Raw genomic sequence first — 25,660 nt, 5'->3', positions numbered from 1 at the left:
GTGGCATTACATTTAAATAGACTCTATTAGTGTAATCCATATCATTCAGCACATTTCGGTATAAGTCCCAAAATAAAGTTTATGAGATGTGTAGTCAATTGGAAAATCTGGATGGATGCTGCTATTACAACCATGTGTTTCATGAGACATCATTTAAGTCCTTTGAAAATACATACAACCATTTTTACTCCGAAAATGGATTATTCCAATATCACCCACTGAAGCTGTGAAGATAAAGATCTTTAGCCACCATCAGTTATTAATTTATTTACAAACTGGAGAGGATCAAAGCACATATGTAGAGTTAATATATAATTTTTGTCTGATCTTAGATTAAAATAAGAAAAAAATCCTGCAGGAAAAAATTAAGGAAGAGCAGCAGGAAAGGATGTTAAATGCACCTGATCAGTCTGCTAGAAAAGCACGACTGACTGGTAGTGTTTAAAATTTTTTACACGGGTTTTATTGGATTCCATCCAGATTTTTCAGTAAAAGTAACTGTCCAATGATAACAGTCAAAGGTGTCAGTGAGAGGCTGGAGATGCTTTCCATATTTTAGGTCATGTTGCAATCTCAATCACTTTTAGCAACAATTGATTAATGTACTAGCAGATATTCTAGGCTATAGGCACAACAGATGGTAATCCTACATGATTAAGGAGCAATGCTGGGTTTCTGTAATCCTAACCAGAAGATAATCTCCTCCCTAAAATGGACAAAATTCCCCATGCCTGCTACTGGCTTAGGGTGCCCTGGAGAGCCCACATGGGAGAGTCAGTGGAGTGCTCACTCGAGAGGAGGTTTGCACTCTCTCCATGCCAAGAAACAGCTCTACAGAGAATGTAGCCAGCAAGGATGAATTGGGGGGAGGGAAGAAAAGCAGTGATACACTCCAAAACTTCACCTGCTTGAGAAACCATTCATAGCAGCGTGTGCAGGTCCTCACTGAGATGAAAGAGGCAGTTCAGATTTCACAAGCCTATTATTTTACACTGTCTTCAGACTCATTGCATTGGTTAGGCTCAGTTTATCATTTGCAGATTATTTTAGCAATCATAAGGAGTAAAGACTTCGTAGCTGCTTTAAATCAGCCCAGCTCCATTGATTTCAATGCAGATATGCTGGTTTATGCTGTGTGAGGATGTGGCCCTAATGTAATTATTTTTTAAATTACATCTTAGATGGCAGCCTCCCCTACACCCACCTACCCTCCAAATATCCCAACTCTGGCTCACTGTCCCAGTTCATTGCCTCATAGCCAGTGAATCTGCAAAACTATGGATCCATTAGCTAAAACCCATACAGAAGGGCATATGTGCAATGGCCAGAGAACAGGTCTATGGGTGCTTCAGACTGTCTTCCGTTAAACGTGAGATTTGCTCAGGAATGAAGAATTGGGCCCTAAATGATAAATGATACTTGCTTCTGGGCTGGCTTTTGTCATAACAGGTCCACACTGGATAAGAACTGATGATGCTGGCTTCTCAAATACCTTCCTAGCTAGTCTACTTTTTTAAAAAAATCCACTCGTTATCTATATTTACATATATTTATCTGTGTGACAGGTCCAAAGGTGTCCCAGATGATTAACTAGTGTAATGTAATTCAAAATTCCATTAATTCTAGGTGAAAAAATTAAAACCAAATCCCTCATTGTATACACGACACCAAGAGTATGGAACAGTGCAGACTCAAACACAGGCATGCATTTTACAGTGATTAAAATTTTATATTTTAAGGTTTGTATTTAAGATAGAATTCATTTCCTTGCCATTTGACAGAAGACAATGATATATAAACATTGAGTGACACACTATTGTAATACTTAGATGGATCTTGTTATAGCTTTTGGTGTGTTTCCCCTGCCCCTTTTTATCTCAATGAGGTATTTTGTGATACTGATTTTGATTCTGTAGCCTTCAGTCAAGTCCCCACTCATTGCTGTTAAATGTGGTTTTACTTTTCAGAAAGGAAGACAGAGTTGGACCACTTCTTATTGTAAAAGACTATGCTCAGTGAAAATAGTGCCTAACATACACGAGCCCCAGATGAAGACTGACTGATTTTTCAATACATTAGTGATAATCAGTCTTAAACATGCTGCTATATTTTTTAAAGGCTGTTGATTTCTTGAGGGATATTGAAGCTAAGTGAAATCCTCTTAGTAATTATTTACTTATGTCTTAGTATCATACACTCCCTGATGAAACATTCTGCTCTGAGTGGAAAAGCATCCACTGACTTCCACGGGAACTAAATTTGGACAGTTGCCAAGGCAAGCTATTCCCTCAGCTATCATAGTGTCAATTTGAAATGACTCTGCTTATATCTTTGGAATTGCATCGGATTTATACCAATGTAACTGGTGACAGAATGTGACCCATGGATTCCGACTCCCAGGAAGAGGGAGGGGTTAGGCAACCATATAAGATACCCTAAGGCGTATTCTGCTCTCACACCCAGGATGCAAATAGCTGCTCCCTGGGTGGAGTCAGGCAGGAGGCTCTACAACTCCATCCATGTTTCATATCAAAGAAGTGCAAGCACTGGATTTAGCCTTTAGAGAGTATGGGTCCAAATTCTGATCTAGATTCCACAGCAATTCATTGACTCCCATAGATGTATTCTGAATTTATATAGGAATAAATTAGAACAGGATCTGGTCTGATATCATTCATTGTGCCATTTGCTGTCTTATGGATATCAGTACACAATGACAATGAATAAGTGTTGTTCTTGCATGTAATATAGCCATATACTTTCCATGTCCATTTTTCATAACAATTACACATAAATGCAATTTTAAACAAAAATAGAATATAACATAGCCAGTACCTGTGTAGAATAGAAAGAAGCAAGTTCTACATTCCTATAACACAGTGCCTAGAAATGTAATTAGTGCACAGTCTAAAGGGACTAGCTGAAATACTGTACAGGATCATTATATTCCATGACCTTCCAGGCTCTCTATCATTTGCTGTGAAATTTGTTGCTCGAAGCTTTTACCGCCTCTGTTTTGATTTCATTTCAAAGAAATGTATGTAGCCTGGCAGCAGCCATCAAAACTGCAAGCATTAAGACAAAGAACAGGGACAGAGGAGCATACAAGAATCAAATCATCTCCTGAATGTGATGGACGATAGCTGTTTAGAATTAGTTTTAAGTATTATTTGATAATTACGGTTTTGCATTTAAGATTTTCTTTTAAAATGCTCATTGTTAAATCATGTATTTTCTCCACAGTAAGTATCCAGAATCCCTTATTAATGAAAATGGTTCATACATCAACGAGGCGAACAGGCTGCTAAAAAGTCATTTTTCTCCAGGAGAAGTAGTCTCCTTGACTCTGTCAGGAGATGGAACACATATCTTAGGAAATCATTCCTTGCTGGTTAATTCTAGTTGAAATGTCTCAGGAATGTTTCTTGCAAGTATTTTGATGGAAATTAGAGTGAAGGATATGAGACATAGTCCTCTGGTATTTCAGCTGGAGCTTACATAGGCAAGCTCTTTCAAAAAAAGAGCAGAGCGAAGGGGCTGCACAGCTCAAATGTATTAGTATCCAAATCAGAGTAAAACCACACTACTCTGCAGAAACTTCAGCAAAAAAACAGAAGTTTGTTAATAGATCAAAAGTATTTAACAAATGGAAATGAGTAACCAGCCCTCCTCTTGGGTATTCAGAAGAAAAAGTGCACACAGAGATTGGGGCAGCATAAAATCTTACAACAAACAGCAAGCATGAGCAAATGCAAAGCAAATAAGAATTTTAATTCAGCCCATCACAAAATAATTAAAAACAAGCTTATTAAGAAAAAAATTAGCAGATGAAATATTAGTATATTAATATGTATTTCTGTTCTGTTATTGTTTGTGATTAACTGACTCAGAGCTGCTATTTGCTCTGCATTTGGTGTATTGTTCTACAGTATCTGTAGTAGTTGTATGTTCCACCCATCCAAATCTTGGCTGGAGATATCTATTGGCAATGGAGGGAAGAAAGAAAAAAAAAAAAAGAGTGCTCTCACACTTCTAGTTGTAAAAAATGACCTTGACAGTTGTCAAATATAAAGGGAAGGGTAAACACCTTTAAAATCCCTCCTGGCCAGAGGAAAAACCCTTTAACCTGTAAAGGATTAAGAAACTAGGATAATCTCGCTGGCACCTGACCAAAATGACCAATGAGGAGACAAGATACTTTCAAAGGTGGAGGGGGGAAGAAACAAAGGTTCTCTCTGTCTGTGTGTTGTTTTGCCAGGAACAGAAAAGAAATGGAGTCTTAGAACTTAGTAAGTAATCTAGCTAGATATGTGTTAGATTCTGTTTTGTTTAATTGGCTCATAAAATAAGCTGTGCTGAATGGAATATATTCCTGTTTTTGTAACTTAAGGTTTTGTCTAGAGGGATTCTCTGTGTTTTGAATCTGATTACCCTGTAAGGTATTTACCATCCTGATTTTACAGAAGTGATTCTTTTTACTTCAATTAAAATTCTTCTTTTAAGAACCTGATTGCTTTTTCATTGTTCTTAAGATCCAAGGGTTTGGGTCTGTGTACACCTATGCAAATTGGTGAGGATTTTTAATCAAGCCTTCCCCAGGAAAGGGGTGTAGGGTTTGGGGAGAATTTTGGGGGGGAAAGATGTTTCCAAGTGGGCTCTTTCCCTGTTAGACGCTTGGTGGTGGCAGCAATAAAGTCCAAGGGCAAAAGGTAAAATAGTTTGTACCTTGGGGAAGTTTTAACCTAAGTTGGTAAAAATAAGCTTAGGGGGTTTTCATGCAGGTCCCCATATCGGTACCCTAGAGTTCAGAGTGGGGAAGGAACCTTGACAACAATGTAAGTTGATGCATGGTTATCTTGTTGAATCTGCAGCCATACTGCCTAAAACAAAAACATACACAGGTGTGAACTTATCCATTATCGTAATAGGATATTAACTTGAAGTGTAATTATCAATACTTCTCTGACCTTATGGAAATATAGAGGTAGCTATAGCATGCAGTAGACTGAGCAGAGTTTACATTTCATACTGGCATGAATGTAGTGGTCATGGAAAAACCAGGTTGAGAGACCCCCTCCAGTCTCCTAACTCTCTGCTGCTGACGACCTGCTGGGCCCCCACCACAAGAGATCTGATGCCCTCATGAGATTAGCATCTAATTGTTGATCCACCTTGCTTCTTCTCAACTTCTCCCTCTCCTTAAGGGTTTGCTCACTGCAGATTCATCTCTACCATTCCCTTAGCTGTGGCCCGTGGAAAATAATAAAATAAAGGCTCGTTTTTAATTCCTACCATAGGCTATTAGTGGGGCTCAGTCCTCCAGGGCAAATGCAGTGATGTGAGGTAGCCAGCTTTGCTACATGCATAACTTCGCTCTTGGTACCAGTACAGGAGGAGGAAAAACTATTCCCCTCTCCTACTTATTCTCCTGAATGAAGTCAGAGTCCAACAACAGGAGGGTCCAACTGTAATGATCTGCCAGGGGATAGTTATCTTTCGTCTTGCAATTTCCCGATGTAGCAATTTCCCGATGTAATCATATTAACCTAACAAGACACTATGTCTACATACGATGACCACTGACATACCAGCATTGAAGCAATGATAACCTGCGACAGAAGAAAAGAGATGGTAGGTAACTAGAGTGCTGACGGCAAAAACAGCAGGAGGTTTAGATAGGTTGAGTCAGGGAATTCCTATAGTTGTGCAGGTTGGCCCTGCAAGGGACTAAGAGAGGGAGGGACTATTTCTCTGTCATAGCAATCACTAAATCATACTTAGAATTATTCTGAACTGCCACCTGTCTTGTAAACTCATGTTTAAGAGCAGAACATGGCTCAGAGATTACACTAGTTGCACAGTGAAACACTTCTCCTAGCCATGGAAATAACAGTACTCAGACTACTGGATCTCACAGCTGCATTCAACGCATTTGCTCATGAGACACTACTGATTCCAGGGTGAAAGGAATGCTTGCAGCTGGCTCAGATTCTTTTCACTGGTTTATTTCTAAAGAGCCTAATAGAACTTCAGTCTCCAGACTCTTTCCTGTGCAGTACCACCAGTTGCTGTATGCTCTCCATCCAACACACCTGTAAAGCTGCCAAGAGAGCTTATGAGGCAGTACAGATGACACCCAGCTCTACATATCCTTCACCTTAAATGAAAACCACACCCTCCTTCAGTTGGCCTAGAGCCTGAGTATATTAGAGCCTGGATGACAAGCACTTGGCTGAAACTAAGTCTGGGTAAGATGGAGGTGGAAACATTTTGAGAAAGTAGCCAATACGATAACTTCACTTTCTAATGAGGACATCTGCCCCAGATTGTCAATAAGATACAGCCTTTTATATTCCTGGACTCCTTATTGCCACTAGTCACTCAGACCATTAGAAACTCATCATCTGTCTATGATATCATCTCCTAGCTAAAGTGAGATATTAAATCATGGTTTCATGCAACACGTAGTTCTTAGGACTGAAAATAGGGCTTCTAAGGCTATGTCTACAATACCACAGTAAGTCAATCTAAGTTATGCAACTCCAGCTACGTGAATAACATAGCTGGAATCAACGTAGGTTAGCTCAATGTACTGTGGTGTCTACACCATGCTGGATTGACGGGAGACACTCTCCGGTCAACTTACCTTACTCCTCTCGTTCCTTGTGGAGTACCGGGGTTGACCGGAGAGCGCTCTGCCATCAATTTAGCAGGTTTTCACTAAATCGACCCCTGATGCATTGATCGTCGCAGAGTCAATCCCATGGTAGCGTATACATAGCCTTAGATGCTCTATTGCTGACAATACAGCAGCCCGACACAGGCTAGTGCTACGAGCACTCGACTGGCTCTTCAGTGACTATCAGATCAAAGTCTAACTCATAATATCCAAAGTCCTGAATTGAACAGGACTATATGAATGATTTTCTCTCTCTGAGGTGACAACCTGTGATTAATTAGGAATAATGAAATTGTCAGCAACAAGGTTTAGACTCAAAAGAACAGGGGACAAAACTCTGTGTGCCTCGCCCTTGGCGATGGATCTCCTTCCACAAGGATGACTGCATATGTTAGCATGAAACCTGCCTATTCATTTCAGCAAAATGCCAATAATAAAACCGCTCTTCTTGTAAGTATATCTTCTTGTAAGCAGAGAGAGGGAGAGAGAGAGAATCAAGTGAAATAACTTATTCACAATACATAATTTTTCTAAGATGCTAAGACACTACTGTGATGAGTTCAGTATGAATGTCTAGATAATTGAATGAATAAGCAAAAAGTAAACAAGCAGTGTAAATATTTTTATTTTGTCCCACACTTTTAATAATCTAAGGCACTATTGGACCAAGTATCACAAATAAGGAAAATTTAAAAAACAAAATGAATCTATATCTTGGATAGTGTCCCTTTAAAGTTGACCAGCTGCCTGTGGCACAATCAGATTCAGAGTTTGCTTATCTGGGTCATTAACATGTAGTATTTCCTACAAAACACACAGTATTTTTCCTCTGGCCTAGGTAGATGGTGATACAGGCCCTACAACCTCATCACACCTTTATTCACTCTACTTATTTAAATCCAGCTGCTATAGCAAATATCAACAGCAATTTAACTGCTTCATATATTTTTTAAATCTTTTAATTAAATGTGAATGGACCTGATACACAGTCATTTATGCAGCAAGTGTAAATCTTATTTTATGCATTTGAAACTTTTGGATGCCTGCAATACACAAAAAGCACTTTATGAGTACTTGCATATTTCATTATAGTTTAATTCTATATTAGATATTCCATTTATGCACAGACTAAAAATAGTTTCTACTCTGTAGCAATGCAAATTTCAATGAATAATCCACAAGGAATTTTAAAGGCTTAACCGTTTGTGACATACACTATTCTGCCTCTCTGGTGAAGAATCAACCATTGAATAAACCTCATCATGCATCCGATACCAACAATAGGCAGGAATCAGGAAACTGAAAGGTAAGATACAGCCATTTCCATTAATGCACTGACACTAAATTAGGGATGACGGGAGAAAAGCAACATTTGTTGTGCAGTGTTACCTAGTTGTGCAAGTTCTGTTTATTGCTTAAGAGCTGAAATTCAGCACCTGGGTCAATTTCCTGAACCAGGGCTGTCTTTTGCTGTCTTTACTTCTACATAAAGCACATCATTGACTACAATGGATGCACAATTAGGCCCTTAGTAGTTAAGGACTTGATTGTGGCTTTCAGCTACTGGCTGTGTTGGATGGTGGTAATGAGGGTTTGCACTACCGCCAGAGCCCATGGAGGAATGCTGGCTGAGTCTGCTAAGCTTTCTCCTGAGGCTCTGATGAATAATGAGCAGAGGCAAGATGAAGGATTAAGCAGGCATTCCTACCGTATTGGGCTAGGACTCTGATATAGAGGAGCAGCAGAATGGGGACCTAGCTCTGCTTGTCACTCTGTTTTGTGGCAGACCTCTGCATAAGAAAGCAAAAGGTAAGGAAGTTCCTTGTTCAAACAGACAGGGAACATGTCTGGTCCTATAGGATAAATCCTATCTTGCCTTGGTGGGCACAGGGACTGCATGGTTCCACTGTATGAGGGGCCAGAATGAAGTGCTTGACAATCTGGTTACAAACAAGTTTGGATATGCAGAATATACACATATGCATAATTATATTGAGCTTTACAGAACATTTTTGTAATTCTAAACACTAGTAGACAATTTTTTAAGAGCATCCCAAGTTATTTTGGCATCTCTTGAATCATATAGTTGCTCTGCTTCCTGTTTAATAAAGGAACAAAATCTGGTTAAGGACTCTCTGAAAAGAAGTCTCCACACAATGGGTTTTGTTGGCTGATTTGTGTATATGTCTTAACCCAAGAGTCCCTAAAAGACATTACTGTACACTTGCCTAGATCCCCAGATTTTACAGGGAGCTGGTCTGTATTTTAGAACTCCTGGCCTGCTGCTAAATACACACTGTTTCTACCTGTTGATTGAGCCCAAGCTACTGTATTTTCCACATACTATATGAAATAAAATTCACTTTTATGAATGTTACTTGTGCCTTTCAATAAATTCAATTGAAGCATGGCAATAGTCATTTGTTATCCTATCACACTGAATATAGTAGTAGTTCAAGTGGTAGAAATCCAAAATCTGTTTTCTAGATATTCTAATAGCAGCTGATTTGTAGATCATGTTTCTCTTGTGAAATTGCTTACGTATATCTGCTGTATTTCACCCATCAATGCTATCACCTATCAAGTGATATGCAAGCAGTAACGACTGAGGCTAGGAAAATATAAATTTTTAGGTCACATCTGTATATATAAAAATGTAAAGTGTAAATTTATATGACAAAAACCATGCCACCAGTATTTTAGTGAGTGTCTGTCTGGACATAGCTCATCACTGGCAATGGGATGAAAAACACTAGTTTCTAAAGAGCTGAAATACACAGATAGGGCCAAGTTCATTCTATGGTGTAATACCATTTACTTCAGGGATGAATTTGGCCAAATTAGTCGCAGAAAAGTCTGCCTAATGTCACTATTTATGACAAAATTAAAATTGCAGCTACAAATTTTTCATTTGTAACCAGCAATAACAAAATACTGATTAAAACTTGTGAAGTGAAGTTTCAGCCTCAGGATAAATATTTTGATCCACTATTTTAAAACAAACAAACAAGAACCTTGGGTCCATTTAAAATTGATCAGTGTTAAAACAATCTCTTTATTTTTGTTAACTCCTTTTTGTACTTGTACAACTAACCCCCCCCCCACTATTTATTTTAAAGTCCTGCAATATGGCAAGAAATTAGATCAGAAAATGCTCTATTTGCTTTTAGTATTTGATGACAAGCCCCACAAATTTCTAATCAGCAGATTATCATGTTCAAAAATCAGTCAGCACCTGGCCAGGAGCTTTAAAGAATGTTTCTTGAGAGCAATTTTAGCATGCACACCACATGTTCCCAATACATATTTACACAAAAAAACCCCACCAATGCTCAAGAGGAGCTATCTGCTCTACTGCATAAATAATACACCCTTTACAATGATTTATAAATACATATTTAACAGCTTAGCTCTTCCTTTCCGTCAGGCATAATATTACATCTTAAAACAAGATGACCATAAACTCACCAGACCAGGATACTATTTCATTCTTTCATGCGATATGCATAGCCTAACATTCCATGTAAACGTTGTTTGCTCTTAGCAAAGTGATTCCAGGATTCTGAACACATAAAATTCAGTTATCATCTTTTTAAAACAAACATCTATTATGCAAGGACATTATTTTACAATCTATTATTTTCCTGCTCCGCCCTCCCTTCACTAGCAAACCAATTATGAACTCTGGGGAAAACTTGTAAGAAACTTGTAAATGTCCTACTTCTCCCATCCCCAGGATAAATACAGGTTCTATCTTACCAGCTTCTCCTCCAATGCTAAACTATAGGAGTGGATCCCCCTTTTTTAAAGGGAGGGAGATTGAGCTTCTCATTTGGAAACTGAGGGACTCATACTGTCCCACTCTGGGCTGATGACCAAACCCACAAACTAATAATTTATTCCTATTCTCATTCAATAATGAGAGAACACAGACTAGGTTTTGTGCTATTGATGCTGCTATCAGAAGTAACAATACGCGTGTGTTATTGCAACTGTACTTAATGCAATTTTCTTTGTGTCTTTTACCATCTAATATGTGACATAAGCTTGTGCTCTTTATGTTTTATGCTGTCAATGACTTCAAAGGGCTTTGCATCTGGCAGTTAGAATATGCTGTGGGATGCTTTGATTCAACAATTTCTAAGAAGTGATAAATCATTAACATGTCCTTTGGCATTCTTGATAATAACCTTAATCATGCTGAATTTCTTTACACTCGCATTCTTCTATAAGAATTCCACTATAATTTAGCATTAATAATTAAGTTCTTATTAGGAACCATTACCAATGCCTTGCTTAGGTAGTTGTGTAATTAGCAATATCACATGGTGACAACTGCAGCTATTAAAAAAAAAAGGTGCCATCTGCAAGTGGTACTAGATATACAAAATATGCTGCATGCAAACAGAAGTATTTTAAAATGTGCTAACTGAAGAGAACAGAGTGAAAGATAAATGTGCCGAGGAATTCTCTAACACTGTAGACATAACATTAGGTAACTTCTTGCACATGCAGTGCTGTATATGAAATAATGAGACTAGCAAGAGATTCTGAGGCATGGTTGATTAAGTCCGTGTTATAAGCTTTCAGTATTGCTGTATCATACTTAAGTTTCCTGGGCGCTGTTAAGTATTGTGAGCTGACAAACTATAATTTCATGCTTGAGTGGACCAATACAAGCCTAGGCTGCTGCTTCTTTGTCTGTACAAACTGTACCATGCCCCAATAATACAGTGAAAAGAAAAAAAAATAATACAAACCACATGGGATGAAAACTTTGTTTCACATACCTAGAGTAAATGCTTGTCAGTAAATTCAGATGCCATCTGGATTACAGCCTCATCAATTGCCCATTGAAATCAATGGAAAGACTCCTGGATCAGCACCTTAAACTTCTTTATTTTGACTGCTATATCTACTGGAAACTGATGGAGAGCTGTACTGGGACTAAAAGGGAGAACTGGCAAATATTTTGCTTTTTCTAAAGTGCCAATTTTAAATGTAGTAATTTTTCTTGTTGCCTTTTTCTCCATACAAGAATATTTAGCACTGGGTCAATATAATTAATGTATCAGCTCTGTGGAAAACATGTCTGTGAGAAGAATGGAGTGTGCTTTATACAGTCTTGTTACTGTAGGCGCCAAATCTCTCTTCTGCTTTAAATTTTAACTCTGTCCAAACCCAACATGCTACCATTGTGAATGGTGGCTTAAAACCACACAGCAATGTAAAAAGAAAAAGAAAACCTAGTGAGGGCCTGATTCTGCCAGGTGTGGAGTACCTCCATTCAAGTGGTGTATGCCCTTATTAGGAGCTGAGAGCAGCCATCACTCTGATCAATAACTTTCAGGACTGGGCCCCGAGTAAACCGTCAGTGTGAGGTGTGGTTGGAATTTCTCAGCTCTGATATATAGCATAGAGGTTTTAAAACTGTGCAGACCATCAGTGGTTCACAAAGAACTTGGTGGTGGTCTGAAAAGAATGCCTTAACTCCAGCTGCTAAAACGTGCTAAATGAAATTAGAATTAGAGCGGGTCAGAAATTTCCAGATGGAAGATTTTGCTGTTGGAAAATGTGGATTTGTTGATATTGAAACAGTCCATGGTAACGTGTTAGTTCAGAGAAAATTCCAGCAGAAACCAGGCAAGGTCCCATTGGGAGAACCTGGCCTGGTTTCCTGCCAGTTCACCAGATGGACTGCTGCAGAGTCCTGGCTCCCAGGTGGGCTGTCAGGAGTCCAGCTCCCAGAGTTTCCAGTCTCCTGGTTCTTTGGAAATGCAGGCTCTCAGGACCTCCACAGCCTGGGAACCAAGGCTCCCTGGCTCCTCAAGCTGCCCAGCTCCCCTCCTGGGTAGCCTTGACAATTCTTCAAAGTGAAATTTCTATTTTAAAACAAAATTTTGGAATTCCCATTCTGTGTGAAATTTTGAAATGTCATTTTTTGTTGTTTCTGTAGAATTTGTTTGGAAATTTTGAAATTTCCTGCAAAATGGCAATTCTGGTTTCTAGTCAGCTCTAATTAAAATATATTATATGCTTCCCTGATATTACTATAGTTACCACAAGAATGTTATGAAGCTGCTTATAGGAGAAGGTGGATCACAGTTGCGATCTGAAGGGAAGGAGTCCATGAGACAACTGCTGTATTCAGAAGTGGTCCTTGTTTGATAATGCCTTATATAGCACCAATAGAAGATGCTCTAGCTCATGGGAATTATATTGTTAAATAAAAATTCTAACTATTGGACATCATATTGTCTACTACAGATTGTGGGTCAAATTCTGCCTTCAGTTACCGATGTGCAACTCCCTCTGAAATTAGTGGACATCCACAAGGATTTGAGGATAGTATTTGTCCATACCTGTCTCTTTAAGATGATAGAAAAAGTTCAATAAATAACTTTAAAAGCTTATATATTTTCTGACTCTTCTGTGAATCTCTTTTTAATACAAAAGCATGCCCGGCTTTTAAGAATCCAATAATGATGACTCAATTGTCCTTTCCCATCTGTCCCATGTCTGCAACACTCATTGTTTACGTTGAGCATTGATTTTCTTAAAATCCAATAAAGTTTTCCCCATATGTCCCTTTATTTATTCCTTCAAAGGCAGCAGCACTGCACATTACTATGAAGACTTTAGAGTTCAAGAAATTCACTGTAATGGCTTTGCTAGTAGCAATGTAAAAGTCTTTAGTCTGACAACCCCTGCTTCAAGAATGACTTAATTTTGGTGGTATTTCATATAACCATAAAAGGATAGAAATTAGAGATGGAGCAGATCTAGTCCCTTCTCTTGCCAGTGCAGGTTTGTTCTCTATAACATATTTTTTGTTATTTTAGTCAGTCCTGTTTTAAACCGTACAAAACAATTGGGCTTCCAGTTTGCCATGGGAGAACGTTCCACAGTTTATTAAATCTTTCTGTTAGGGGTGAGAGACTGACAGTGAGAGACTGAATTTTTACTTTTTTAACTTCATCTCATTACTTCTAGTTATATCCTCTTGTTCTAGTCTAGTCATTCCTCTCCTTCTTTGATTGTGAAAGCCTTTACTTTTTTATAAACTATTATGTCCTCCATTAGTTCTCATGAAATCACTAATTTTTAATCTGTCCTTTTAAATTTGTCACCACGCACTCTATTTTTTTTCTTGTGGTTTCTATGAACTTTCTTCACGTTGGCAGTATTTTTCTGGGAATGAAACTCCCAAATTTCTTTTGTGATAAAGATGTTTACTTTTAATATTTTTCCAAAGGTGATTTTTTTAGTTTGAACAAAATCTATTTATCTGTTTCTGTACGTTGAAGATTTTTCTTTTTTGGCGATATGTCAGTAGCTGATCTGACTATGCTATGCTTCGTTCATGAATGTGGCATCCTAAATGTAGGGAAGTGGCTTGAACCAAACTGAAAAAGTTTCATGGTGTAATTAGGAATTGGTGAATTTTATTGGAGGCAGGACCTGGGCGGCTCTTCTAGTAATATTTCCTGGCTGAGCAAAAGTAGGAACACCAGAAGCCCTCAAGAAATCTGTCTCCTGGGATTTCCAGTTTAAGTTTGCATACCCAAAAGGTTTAGGTAAATATTCAAAAGTTATAATAGTTATGTGACCCTTTGAAAGTTTTGTTACTTCCTCCATTGTTGGTACTGTGAATATTACAAGAGCCAGAGGCTGCCAATGGATTTTCTGGCAGAGGGTGGGAAATTCTTCTTTGGCACAGATAACATCAGATAATTTATAGTACTGCCCTCTCTAATATTAACTATCAAAGGTTAGGTTTTCAAAAAATCCTAAATAATTTTGACTGGGCATTATGTGTAACATGTCTATGCCTATCCCAAAATATCACCTATTTCCACAGATTCAAGGAACTGAGAATGAATTCTAGATATCTTTACTGAATATTTTGTCTAATCAGTGGTGGTTTTGTGCTCAGATTTTTGTGGCTCTCCGTCCCTATTCAAGTACCTGGATAAAGGCCAGTCACTATAGAAAATGCACCATATGTTACGGTGCAGGCATCAAAGACTTAATCTAGTTTCTATCCATTGTACCCTGCATCCCAGCAGGGAATTCATCCGGAAATGTCAGCAACCCTCAGATTCTAAATAATGGCAAACTAATCATAATAAAAACACCACCATCTTCAGCTGGAACACTAATACTGTTCTAATACTAATACTTATACTTACCTCTGCTTCCTTGTTTGCTAAGACTTTACAGTAAAGAGAGACAGACCTACAAGGAAGTAAGAATGATGGTTAGTTTGGACATCCAGAGAAGGAGAGAATGACTCTAATGGCTTTTTTGAAGTCATGCCATTCTTCTCCATCCCTGCCTCCCCCACACCCACTCTTTTTTCTAATTCTTACTATTACAGTGACTAGATAGTTGCAAGTTTTGGTAGCACTGAGAAGTCCTCTTGCAGCTTCCTCTTTGGGGTGCATTTGTATCTGTGAGGTGGTTATTAAGATATGGGCGGCGGGAGTTGGAGTTTTTATTGAGAAAATAACAGATGAGAAATCAAAATGAATTTTCTATATGCAACACACAGACAAACCAGAACAACTATATTAAGAAATACTGGTTTTAAACTATAAAGATAGAAAACATCCAGGGATAATACATTTAAGCATGCCCTGTTGTCTCCTTATATCTACTATATTGATTTCATTGAAATGCTAGTATGGTCTGACACAGTATGACCGATGAAGAGCTACTGAATTTTTGGGCATGCTTTCCAAGCAATAACTGTGTACATTGCAATAGTAAAATTACGGGGACACACAATCTTATCTACATGAATCTTTCTTATGCTTTAAATTCTGACTCAGTCTGCAGACTGAAAACAAAGTTTAAAATAAATAATGTCCTCACTTTTCATACATCAACTGAGGACAAACTAATTTGAAAAAAGTTGTACTTGTTATGCAGGAGAAACACCTTGACAGTTAAAAGTATGTCTCTTACAATGAAATACTGTTCCCCTACCTTGTCTATTAGAATATCAGGATGTAAACAGATTGAGAACTGACATGTGAGCAATTTTATAAATGAGAACTCGTCAACTTCATATTCAATGGAGAATTGTTTAAAAATTGTTTATCCCAAGTTTCCTTTTCCCAAATGGTGGACAAACAGAGGTCACTTATTATTCATGTTAATTATTAGCCATGTTTGTTTATTAAATTAATTTTCAGGATCTCTACAGTCTTGTGTCCTTGAAAAGGGCCAGGAGATGGCCCCAAATCTGATGTACTGATTCTCTACACAACAACAGAGAACACTGAGTTTTCACTGTCCGCTTTTTACTTCAGATTGCATGTCCACAAAGAGGTGGTTTGAATGAATTCTGAAGCAAATTCAGAGCAATTGCAATTGTTGCTATTAATACTATTGTTTCTGGGAGCCCTATGGAACCCAAAAGCTGACTCTGCAGATCCTGTATATGAGAAAGCTCTATGATATAATTGGCCACTGAAACTGCTTAGTAGTCAAACTGCTTACTCCTTGGTGATGACCACATAAAGCTTTACACAGTTGCTCTGCTTTTCCCTAGAGACAGTGCCTTCCTGACATCCATACAGAGGATGAGTTCTTTCTCGGTTGGTTGACAGACAGCTAACGAGAAGAGTGAAAATGGCTGACCATTCCAAAGACTATCTCACAGCTGGCAGCTCACTTACAGAGTTGGAACTGTTAACAAAGAAAGAAGAGGCGTTCCTCAACCCAAGGAGCTATCACTCTGAAAAGTAATCACAGCAGTTATGGAGAGAAGGAGAAGGAAGCCCCACACTGATGGTGGCAGGAGCTCCCATTCGACCTCAGCTACAGTGACTGACACTGGGAGAGGTCCCTCTACTTTCCTACACCCTGCACCATTCAAGCTAAGAGAACAGACCATGTCTCTCTTGTTCCTACAGGGCTTCACAGTCGTATGGCTACTGTAACTTTCAGTTGCTATGGCTCCAGAATGAGGGAGCGGGATGGAACAAGAATACTCAGTGGTGCTGCTCGAAGAGGCAAGGAACTAATTTACATGAGCTCCATGAGCAGCCAGCTGTCAGTTCTCTTTGCCAAGATCCAGCCACACAGTAGGTGACTGTTCCACTTTCACCTTGTACAACAGGCCAACCCAGTCTCTGAATAGATCAGTCCACTGAATGACTACCGCAAGCATACTTCTGGGGCTTAAAGAGCTCCAATGGCCAGATTTCTTTGCAGCTGAATAGGTCCCTAAGTCAGTAACAAACTAATTCTCCAGAATGATGTTATGTAGCAGTTTGCAGTTTTAAGTGCCATCTGCAAGGAGAGCTGAAGGCAAAATCCTGACCACTGGGGTAATTAAAGATCTTCAGAGTCTTTTTGCTTGAGCAGAGGTGTTAGACCTCATATTCTGGTTTTCAGCCTGCCTGAAATTTTCTGTCTATCCATGTTTCTTATACTATACCCACCACTGGTATACGAGTACCTGAATCTTGTGTCAGCTGCATATGGGTAAAGAGTTCTTTGCTTCCTTCCCTTAATTCCAACTTGCATGGCTGTGAAGTTGTCAGCTAGATCAGTGGTGAGAGTGAGAGGATTATCATTTTGTTCAGGTCACCATGACCCACTTGTTAAATTTTCAAACAAGCATCTTCATGCTTTCTTCCATGCTGCCCTTCATGCCTGAGATTTGCTTCGTGGAAGCAATTGAAAAGCTACCTCCTTCTCCTTCAAATCCCTCCTTCAAACTCCTCTTTGCCATGATACCTACAAAAAACTTGACAATGGTTAGGCTGCTTATGAGCTCAAACCAGTGCCAATCATGCTGTCCAATATTGGCTCATTGTTTCCTTGTACTCCCTTGTCAGTCTATATTCAGTTGTCTCTTGTTTTATACTCCATTTGTAAGCTCTCTGGGGTAGGGGCCATTTGTTTGTGTTTGTACAGTACCTAGCTCAATGGGTTCCTGATCCCTGACTGAGGCTCCTAGGTACTACTGAAATTCAAACAATTAAATAATAATACAGCAGTCTGGTGTCCTTCAGATTAAAAAGGTGCTGCATAAGTGAAAGATATCATCCTATCTAACTAAAAATGTTAGTAACTAGGAAGCCCCTCAATTTCCATCCAGAAGGAGAAAATTATATACATGTGACATTGCTATAGTAATTCCCCATCTCTTTCTAAGGCATCTGTTTCTGGCATGACAATGACAAGTCATCATATAGGGAAGGTTCAGCTGAAGATCATAGATTCATAGATACTAAGGTCAGAAGGGACCATTCTGATCATCTAGTCCGACCTCCTGCACAACGCAGGCCACAGAATCTCACCCACCCACTCCTACAAAAAACCTCACCTATGTCTGAGCTATTGAAGTCCTCAAATCATGGTTCAAAGACTTCAAGGAGCAGAGAATCCTCCCTCAAGTGACCCATGCCCCATGCTACAGAGGAAGGCGAAAAACCTCGAGGGCCTCTCCAATCTGCCCTGGAGGAAAATTCCTTCCCGACCCCAAATATGGCGATCAGCTAAACCCTGAGCATATGGGCAAGATTCACCAGCCAGATAGTACAGAAAATTCTTTCCTGGGTAACTCAGATCCCATCCATCTAATATCCAATCTCAGGGGATTAGGCCTATTTACCCTGAATATTTAAAGATCAATTAATTACCAAAATCACATTATCCCATCATACCATCTTCTCCATAAACTTATTGAGTAGAATCTTAAAGCCAAATAGATCTTTTGCCCCCAGTGCTTCCCTTGGAAGGCTATTCCAAAACTTCACTCCTCTGATGGTTAGAAACCTTCATCTAATTTCAAGTCTAAACTTCCTGGTGGCCAGTTTATACCCACTTGTTCTTGTGTCCACATTGGTGCTGAGCTTAAATAATTCCTCTCCCTCTCCTGTATTTATCCCTCTGATATATTTAGAGAGAGCAATCATATCTCCCCTCAACCTTCTTTTAGTTAGGCTAAACAAGCCATGCTCCTTAAGTCTCCTTTCATAAGACAAGTTTTCCATTCCTCAGATCATCCTAGTAGCCCTTCTCTGAATCTGCTCCAGTTTGAATTCATCCTTTTTAAACATGGGAGACCAGAAGTGCACACAGTATTCTAGGTGAGATCTCACCAGTGCCTTGTATAATGGTACTAAAACCTCCTTATCCATACTGGAAATGCCTCTCCTGATGCATCCCAAAACCGCATTAGCTTTTTTCACAGCCATATCACATTGGCAGCTCATAGTCATCCTATGATCAACCAATACTCCAAGGTCCTTCTCCTCTTCCGTTACTTCTAATTGATGCGTCCCCAACTTGTAACTAAAATTCTTGTTATTAATCCCTAAATGCATAACCTTACACTTCTCACTATTAAATTTCATCCTATTACTATTACTCCAGTTTACAAGGTCATCCAGTTCCTCCTGTAGAATATCCCGATCCTTCTCTGAATTGGCAATACCTCCCTGCTTTGTATCATCTGCAAACTTCATTAGCACACTCCCACTTTTTGTGCCAAGATCAGTAATAAAAAGATTAAATAAGATTGGTCCCAAAACCGATCCCTGAGGAACTCCACTGGTAACCTCCCTCCAACCTGACAGTTCGCCTTTCAGTAGGACCCGTTGCAGTTTCCCCTTTAACCAATTCCTTATTCCCAATTCCAACACCTTTTGATGTTCATATTGATCCCCATCTTCTCCAATTTAACTAATAATTCCCCATGTGGCATGTTATCAAACACCTTACTGAAATCTAGGTAAATTAGATCCACTGCATTTCCTTTATCTAAAAAATCTGTTACTTTTTCAAAAAAGGAGATCAGGTTGGTTTGGCACGATCTACCTTCTGTAAAACCATGTTGTATTTTGTCCCATTTTCCATTGACTTCAATGTCCTTAACTAATTTCTCCTTCAAAATTTTTTCCAGGACCTTGCATACTACAGATGTCAAAATAACTGACCTATAGTTACCCGGATCACTTTTTTTTTCTTTCTTAAAAATAGGAACTATATTAGCAATTCTCCAATCATTTGATACAACTCCTGAGTTTACAGATTCATTAAAAATTCTTGCTAATGGGCTTGCAATTTCAGGTGCCAATTCCTTTAATATTCTTGGATGAAGATTATCTGGGCCCCCCGATTTAGTCCCATTAAGCTGTTTGAGTTTTGCTTCTACCTCAGATATGGTAATATCTACCTCCATATCCTCATTCCCATTTGTCACGCTACCATTATCCCTAAGATCCTCTTTAGCCTTATAAGATGATGAAATTCCCTTTGACTGTCAGTTCTTCCTCCTTTGGAATGCATAATATTGCTTTTGGTAAGCAAAAGAAAGGCTGTTCTGTGTTCTCACAATTTCTCAATCAGACTTCTAATGACTTCCTATGAAGTAAAATGTACCTTTAGCCCATATACAAGCCATAGGGAGGGATAAAAAAGAAAAGTCTACTAAATTAAACAGAATAAACTTTGAAAGCCTTTAAAATGAATGCAATTTCTCTTAGCTGATTCAAGGGGAGAGGGAAGACTATAAATATCTTTCCTTTAGACTCTGAAAGGAATACACCAGAATGGTGAATAATTTCAGAAATAGTCAAGTAAGCTTTTCCATGAAAAGTTGATTTGTTCAATCACAGTGCTCCTATATCTATTCCTGAACACAGCTTCCTTTGGCGTAATCGGGAATTTGGTTCCTCAAATTCAACAGATATCTGTAAAGGAAGAGAGAGTGGCTCCTCCTCCTTCAATGCAGTATGTGTAAAAGAAACTCAGAAGAGAAGGCACTTAAACCAGGCCCTGAAAGGAATTTATGACTAATTTCCATCGAAATCATTAGAGTTATCTCAAGGAAGAGATGGGCCTATCATTGTATCACCACAATCCCAGCATTCCCTACTCCACCAACACACATCATTTCAGGCTCTTGCATATATTTTGTAATTATCTTCCTGTTGCAAATGCTCACTTGTCGCTTCCCCTCCATGACACTAGAGGCAGGAATAGCGGATGCTCTGCTCTCTGTTGTCCAATATGGGAATGCCACATCAGGCTCAGCCTCATCCCTACACCTTTGGCAGGAAACAATCAGTAAGTCCTGGTTGTAGGCTGAGCCTGAGAACAAGCCCATTAAACACTGTTTATTAAGTAATAAAAACAAACTTATTATGCATCCCTTGCCTTTGGTCTTCCTCCTCTTTCCCTTTTTATTGGCTTCACTCCATTCCTTCTATGAAGTCTCAGTGCATCTTTTCCTCTGCCTTGCAGTATCTATTGTTCCTCAATCTAACTTTTAATGTGTTATGTTGAAGAGAGCTCATCCATTAAAAGTACAGAGTCTGCATTGTATTAATATATTATGTTCTCTCTCTTTTCTTCCCCTTTAAAACACTCCATTCTTCCCCCTCAGCCATTCCTTCATCTTCACCATCACTGTGTCCTACTCATTATGTATTCGTTTACAGACAGTGAGAAGCCAGTAGTCTTCTTCCAGAATGATGCCACAGAATGGGTAGTGAGGGCCATTGTGGGCACAGCGAGAGCAAAATGACCTAAGTTGGGGAAATGGCAGTTACCCGAAAACAAGAAAAGAGAAGGAAATTTTAGTGGACAAAGAATCTGCTACAAGATTGTTTAACACAAATTGTTTGGTTAAGTTGTATGTATCCCCAATAGTAATTGAAAAATAGGGAAAGGTTCTTTGTAAGTCACTACTCTAAAATGTTATCATTCTTTGGGCTAGATTGTGACTTGCACTATATCTCTGTAGTGGGGAAAGAAATCCCTTTCACTGCTACACAAGCTACCGAAACCTGAAGTAAGTGGATGCAGCATGCCTGCATACTACCACTCTGAAGCAAGTAGTTGAGGAGGGGTGGGGAATGGGTGGAGCCTGTGGTAGTGGGGGAGCTGATGTGGGTACAAGATAGCAGCAGATTACTATCACCCTGGAGCAAGAACAGACAAGGACGGTTCCTTGAGTCACAGTTCCTTTCCTGGTATGCTCGTGCAGTGAACACCTTCACTCAAACCTTTCTGTGGGCCGAGTCCTCATGCTAATGACCCAAAATGGAAAGAATCAAAAATTCCACTTGCACTTTTATTTTTTAGTTAAATCTTACTATATTCAATACAAATACACTGGCTGCCCTTGAAGGAAACTGAAACAACCATACTATACTGTGTACATCACAGTGCTGGGACATTAATTCTATTACCTCAATAAATATTCTTGAAATATTTAGTATTTCTTCCACACACACTTTTCTTTCCCATCAGCTTTTAGTATTATATGACAGCTCAAAATGGTGATACAATCCAAGCTATAGAAACATGAACACAGAGACAGACTTTTAGACATTTAGCCACATTAACATAACAAATGTTTTATTGTGTTCTGTACTTACCGCAACATTGAAATGAAAAACTCAATGGGAGTGTCCAGATTCTCAAATTATTTCTTCTTAATTTTCACTGTTCCAATGTTAATGTTCCTTAATCTTAGTGTTAGAGAGAGATGTATTTTTCTTAGATATCTAGGACTAGATCCAATGCCAATTAAAGCAAATGAAAAGACCCGTATTGATTTGAACTAGCTTTGGATTAGGCCCCCAGTGGCTGAATTTACAATGTTGTCCCTAAAACATTCTCCAAGTCAATGTTGGAAATATTTTAGAATGACAGCAAGAAATAAGGCAACCATTGATTGCGGCAATTGTGCCTCTTTGCACGAAATAAACAAACATTAGGGATGTTATTACCAGTGTTGGTGCCTTAGAGCAAATGTCAGGCCACAGAAATGTCACAGGCATGGACTCTTCTTAAGTATGTAACCAGATAGATGATTACTTTTCAGCACCTTTTCTTTGAAGGCTTTATCATAATCTATTGTGCAATCCCGTACTAAGTATAAATAGTACACTACATGAAAATTGTATTAATTTCTTCTTTTAAATTCAGCAGCACAACTTCATAACATTGCTAAGAGAAGGACACAGATATTGAAGAAAAGTTTGGTTGAATAATTTGTCTCTCTCTAAGGAATAGGAACATATTTCAGAAACAGAATAGTGACTCACACTGCAGAAAAGCTCAGAACTGTCAGTCCAAGCATTAATGGGTTGAACCATCCTTCTCCACAGGAATTTGAACATAAGTCTTCAGCATAAATAAAGCATAAAAGTAATATTTTTTTAAAATGAAAATACACCTGTAGGATAATGGCAGGGCTGCAGTATTTGAAAATGAGAACATTGGAGAAAGATTTTTACCAGACTAGAAGACAGATTGCTACTTAAGATGTAAACTTGCTTTTGTTTTGAGAATCTCTTCAAAAATCACTTAGAAATTTAATGTTTTCTTGAAATAAAAACACCTTGGAAGTCAAACTTTCTAAACTGAGCAGGAAGAAAGGGCCATTGTCCTGAATTGGAGATCTACATGGCTTTTTCCTTGGGGATTTCTATATTATGCAGGGGATCCCCAAAAAGATAATGGTGAAGGGGCTTGCTCTGCCACTTCACTTTTATCCCTACCCTATTTCCCCTTTATTTTGTCTTCCCTCTTTATTTTCTTTTCCTTCTCTCTCACTCATCCCTCTTCACTTTCCTTTCTTTTCCCATTCTCTCTCCCTTTTTCTTAACCGGTTCTCCCCTTCCTACTGATATACACACTCTTCTTTCTGAAGGAGTGGGATCAGTGTGTATCTAAAGCAAGCAATGATGGCATTCAGTATTATTTTTTAAACACATTCTTCTCCTTTGTAGTGCATTGCGCATGCCATTTTCCACTGTGCTTGGAAAGTATAAAACTGTGAACTTAAGCCTGTTCTAGTGAAACATTTTAATTCTAACTTCTTGGTCCTTAAAGCTTCCTGGATAGATAAACTAGGGGACATATATTTATATTTCTTACCAAAAGAGATTTCTTACCTAATTGTCTTGCCTAGTGGAAGACTTTTTGAGGGATAATGTCACTGGAGTTCTAATAAGAAGCTGCATTGCTATGGAGTAACATTTTATCAGTTGTAATATGTTCTCATCCAAGTTTGCTTGTGCTCAGAAAAACATACAAGAAATTTATGGCATGAGTGTTGCTCTGTGCTCCAGTATGGTGTAGCATGATGGAACAGCAGGAGTTTGGCTAGGCAGCACTGAGGTGGTGTTGCGAAATTAGTGCCTGATCCAGTATCCATGGAAGCCAACAGAATGACTCCTGTTATCTTCACTGCATTGATACGTGCTCTGTAACATTGATTCTCCACTGTCTTGCATCACAAGTGCATGTAAAACGGATACGAAACCAGCATGATAGCCTGTTACAGCCAATTTACACAGGTGTTGGTGAGGATACAAGGTACATGGCTGTGGAGAATCTGGCTCTGTGGGCTCTAGTGTGGCTTTTAGAAGCAGCCTGTGTGGAAGCAAGGTGGCCTTGCTCTGCCCCACCAGGCGCACCAGCAACCATTGTTTCTCCAGAAGGCTCAATGCTTCAGGGAGACCCCCCAGTACCCAGAGGATATGCCCACTGGTCCCCCTCCTCCCACATGGGGTGTGGAATATACACCTCTGGATGCCTGTTGGGAAGGTATGACAAGGGTCAATGCGTCACCCCTTCTGCACCTTCTCTTTCGTGGCTATTGAACCAAGATGTACAAGCAGACAGTAGCCTCTGTGCCCAGGGGACGGTGATTGTTGCTGGACCTTGTACAGGGAGACTCAATGGAGACTTCATGGGCCCTTGATCACTTGCATATGGGCCATCCACAATCAGGCTTTATATGATCTTAAATGTCTCACTTTCCTGACCTTTCCTGAGTGAATTCACTCCCAAATTGGAACAACAACATTGTAACTGGCTCGTTCCTCCACACGTTTTATATCCCAGATTTAGAAAAGATTAATTTATTTTAATACATTGATGAAACTTTGATGTGGGCAAGTGTTCCTAGCCTGATTCGCTCTCTCTCCCTATCACCTCATTTAGGAATATGCTACAACTGGACTTGCCTATTTCAATATTGTATTTAAAATCCCATTCATTATTTCTTCTCCTTACAAAAGCTATGATTTCATTTCACTTTTTTTTTTTAAAAAAAGAGTGATAATATTTGGACTCTGATTCAGACCACATTGGAAATGCTTAATGAAGCTAATGTCCATGGTTTATAAAAATAAAAGGATACTTATGATCAAACCCATACCATATTCTGAACAGCCATGCACTCTCAGCCTTGGTTGTATTCTTATCCGCAGTAGTTGCTCTCTGCAAAATAAATACATATATAAAATCAAAAGAGTTTTTGAAACATAAATAAAACAAAGTTTTGATATTAAAAATACTTGTCAAACCAAATTACATTTACCTGCATTTTTTTATTAAAAAAACCCAACCCTCTTTGGCCCAGATTTCATCTCAGTATGTGAATCTGTTCATGGGCAAATTAGATCATCAGCACATTTCTCTTTCCTGTGCTGGTACTCGAGTGGAATAATTCAGCATTTACTTTTATTAAAGATTCCAATTTTATTACGCAGCTGAGAAGCACTATATTCTGAGATCAATAAAAATGATATTTCTGTTAAATTACTGTAGTGGGATTTTTCAGTTTACTCCTGTCAAGTTCAGATGGTATTTGTTTATGGCTTACAAAAAGGTCATTTCAAAGGGAGCATAATATTCTAATAATTATGACACTAGTTTCCTTTCTATTTTTCCTTTTTGCTTTATAAGAAAACCAAACAAAAATATACACAAAAGCTATACCACCACTGGGGACTACAGATAGTTTTCAGTATTTTCCTGCACTGATTCCAAACATTGGTCCCCATTCTGCAAGCTGACTTCAGCTTGGCTTTGCATGGGCACAGGGGTCTGCCTCCCACAGAACAGCTGGCACGATCATGGTCACAGTCTGGAATTATATGTTTGCAACCTCCTCATATACTAGATGGGCAATTAGTTACGCTCTGGGTGTTATGT

General features: G+C 38.8%; 1 protein-coding gene and 1 long non-coding RNA gene across 2 annotated transcripts in view; both read right to left on the bottom strand.

Moving 5' to 3' along the window:
- Positions 1–25,660, bottom strand: part of SLC9A9 (solute carrier family 9 member A9) — a 323,698-nt gene that overhangs the window by 46,361 nt on the left and 251,677 nt on the right. Inside the window, exon 14 of the mRNA XM_038417254.2 lies at positions 24,864–24,943. Within this exon, the coding sequence (XP_038273182.1) occupies positions 24,864–24,943 (80 nt within the window). The remainder of the gene's footprint in view (positions 1–24,863; positions 24,944–25,660) is intronic.
- LOC122455917 lies at positions 1,137–17,200 on the bottom strand. Its single transcript, XR_006274431.1, has 3 exons — positions 17,151–17,200; positions 10,148–14,917; positions 1,137–3,979 (listed from the first exon to the last, which is right to left on the bottom strand). It is a non-coding gene; the product is annotated as an uncharacterized LOC122455917 (long non-coding RNA).

This window comes from Dermochelys coriacea, chromosome 9 (assembly GCF_009764565.3).
Source record: "Dermochelys coriacea isolate rDerCor1 chromosome 9, rDerCor1.pri.v4, whole genome shotgun sequence".
Taxonomy (NCBI): domain Eukaryota; kingdom Metazoa; phylum Chordata; order Testudines; family Dermochelyidae; genus Dermochelys; species Dermochelys coriacea.
This window is presented reverse-complemented; position numbering and strand designations above follow the sequence as displayed.